The 2,636-nt window shown below is 45.7% G+C and overlaps 1 protein-coding gene across 1 annotated transcript; it reads left to right on the forward strand.

Annotated features, from left to right (window-relative positions):
• The first annotated feature begins 242 nt into the window (after positions 1-242).
• Positions 243-1,963, forward strand: LOC123131401 (uncharacterized). The gene is made up of 3 exons (XM_044551088.1): positions 243-415; positions 570-631; positions 1,609-1,963. The coding sequence occupies exons 1-3, from the start codon at positions 358-360 to the stop codon at positions 1,729-1,731; spliced, it is 243 nt and encodes an 80-aa protein (XP_044407023.1). The 5' UTR covers positions 243-357; the 3' UTR covers positions 1,732-1,963.
• Positions 1,964-2,636: the final 673 nt, after the last annotated feature.

The raw sequence follows: 2,636 nt of genomic DNA on the forward strand, positions 1-2,636 counted from the left end.
GTTCCATGCTCATTAGCCATGGAAAATTAAAAAGTAAAAAAATAGGAAAATAAACACATGGGAAATATAAAAAAAATGATAAAATCCTGGGATGAAAAAAGTAAACAAAATAATGAGAAATAAAGAAGAAGGAAAACCAATGAAAAACAAAAAGGAACAAATGTAAAAAAAGAAAACTTCTGTAGCAAACGCAAAACACGCAGAGCAGGGCCCGGCCCAGTACACCTCGCTGTGGCCGACGCGGCGCTTATTGCGGGAAGGTGGGGAGACGAGGAGGAAGAAAAATCCTTTCTTGGCTCGGCTAGGGTTTGCCTCTGCCTCTGTCTTCCGGCGGCCGGCGGCGAAGCGACTCAGACGATGTCGAAGAAGAACAGCCTGTCCAAGCGGAAGAAGCAGCACGAGTTCGACCTCCAGAGTACCGCCACCGCTCACCCTCTCCCTCTCTCCCTCTCCATCCTCTCCCCTGTCGCTTTCTTCCTCCATGGATCCGTAGCGGTCGAGAGGAAGGGCCTGATTTGATTTGTTTCGGTTTTGAATTGATCGCGCGTGCTGTGTGTGTGTGTCTACAGGGGAGAAGAAGGCCAAGGAGGAGCAGGCCAAGAAGCTGCAGGCCAAGAAGTCCAAGATGAAGGTATGAGCTGCCCCTGCCTCCCCTTTGTTGCTGTTAATCAGATTTGGATGCGCTGCTAGGCCACTCGTTAGTGAAATCAGCTTCCTGGCTGGTGCTGCACTCTACTGGGTGCCTCCGTGTGTTAGATGAGCGTATCATGTGGTCTTTTGGTACATGGAGCTCTGATTAGTGATGTTCATAGGCTATGTGAGGTTGCAACCTTGTTGGGGTCTGTACTTGTCTGCTGGGAAATTCACCAATTTGGCTCGATTCATAGAAAAGATGGACCTTTTTATTCTTAGTGAGAGGATGACTGTTGGACTCTGTTAGAGTTCACACTCTTTGGCTTTGTTTAAGAAGGAACACCATTTGTTTGGCCTAGATTACTGATGTGATCAGCCTGTGTTTAGAACAGGGTATATTCATAAGGATTAATTCACTTGGAAACGTTACTGATCAATTCACTTGGAGTAATTTGCGTACTCTCTCTTTCCAACTAGAAGTGTGACCTGACTGAGAGGTCTGAAATGATTAGTGCAGATGCTTTTCTGGGAATGGTCTCCAGATTATCTCATTTCCCCCAAACCATGCATTTTCCTTGAATTGCCTACCCCAAACCATCTCTGGGGATTTCCCTGATTAATACAACCTGGCCTTTCTGCAGCACCTGTGCTGTTCTTGAGCTAGTTAGCTGCCTCTATGTATGCACCATGGCACTTATTTTTGTTTTTGCGCATTGGCACTTCAAACTGCAATCCTCTGTTGTTCGCTGTCGTAGCCAAACATTATGAGTCGAAGGACTAGTCAAGACTAGTCTATAGACTATGAGTTGCAACTCCAGGGCCGACTACACTTTAGCGTCGACCAGTCTACGAGTCCCTCAGAACGACTCTTTGACTCGTAAACCTTGGTTGTAGCATTTGCTTGAATTTTTATCTGAACAACCTAGCTTGCTACTACATCTGTGCTAATGCTAGTCTGTTTCTCTGCCAATTCAGATTGATGGAAGCGATAAGAAGAAGAAGGGCAGCAGCTTCAAGGTCGGCAAGAAGAAGGTGAAGACAAAGCTCTCAGCACTGGGAAAAGCCAAGGCCGCACAAGCCATGGAGCTCGACAACTGACTGATTCCCATGGCCTAAAACTGTTGCACCAATGCCGGTCATTTTGTTGTAATCGTCGGAGAAATGAAGTTCATTTGCTCTGCCCAGGTCCATGTAGTCGAGCGGCGTTAGATAGATATATAAGAGTTTTGGTACTTCTCCAGTCAGATCTTGCGGTTCCTGATCGTGTATGTTCCACCCCTTGAAACATTTTATATGCTTCAGATGCCAAGATAATATGTGTTCTTGCCTAGTTGCCTTGCCAGCAACTCCCCATTCCTCTCTCTTTCATCAACCTGCAACAAGTTCCAATATGTCTCTGAATGTCTTCAGAGTGGACAAAACTCGCAATGCTCACTGCCTGCGTACGCATACAGTATTATACAGTACAATACACGGTCTGCCGTCTGCATTTACTACAGTTTTGGCCTCCTTGGTAGTACCTGTGACTTGTGACTCAGTATCCAAAACTGTACTGGCAGCACATGGCATCTCCAAGCTGTACAGCCTTGGACCCTTTCGGCGGCCTCTGAGAAGTCTAGTACGGCCGGGTACGTGCGCGCTGACGCGATCGCTCTTGGGGGGAACTCAAGCTTTTGGACGCTTTCTTTCTTCCCATGCAAAAAAGATGAAGATTTTCTTTTATGAACTTTGGATCCTCTCCATGCAAAAGAGATGAAGATTTCTTTGTACTTCTGAGCTTTTGGACCCTTTCCAGCAAAAAGATAGTATGAAATTCGCTCCTTGGGACTACTGGATCTTTTGGATGTCCTTTTTGTAGATTTTATTTAAGATGGAAAACATGGTTGATTTTTGTTTGTGCTGAAAATAATAAGTATCTTTTGCGGTGGTAATGGCATTTTGTGATGTGACTATGGGGCTCCCGAACCCAACCAATAATTGCCATCCTGGCTTACGCGTCAGCA

The sequence above is a fragment of the Triticum aestivum genome, chromosome 6A (genome assembly GCF_018294505.1).
Source record: "Triticum aestivum cultivar Chinese Spring chromosome 6A, IWGSC CS RefSeq v2.1, whole genome shotgun sequence".
Taxonomy (NCBI): domain Eukaryota; kingdom Viridiplantae; phylum Streptophyta; class Magnoliopsida; order Poales; family Poaceae; genus Triticum; species Triticum aestivum.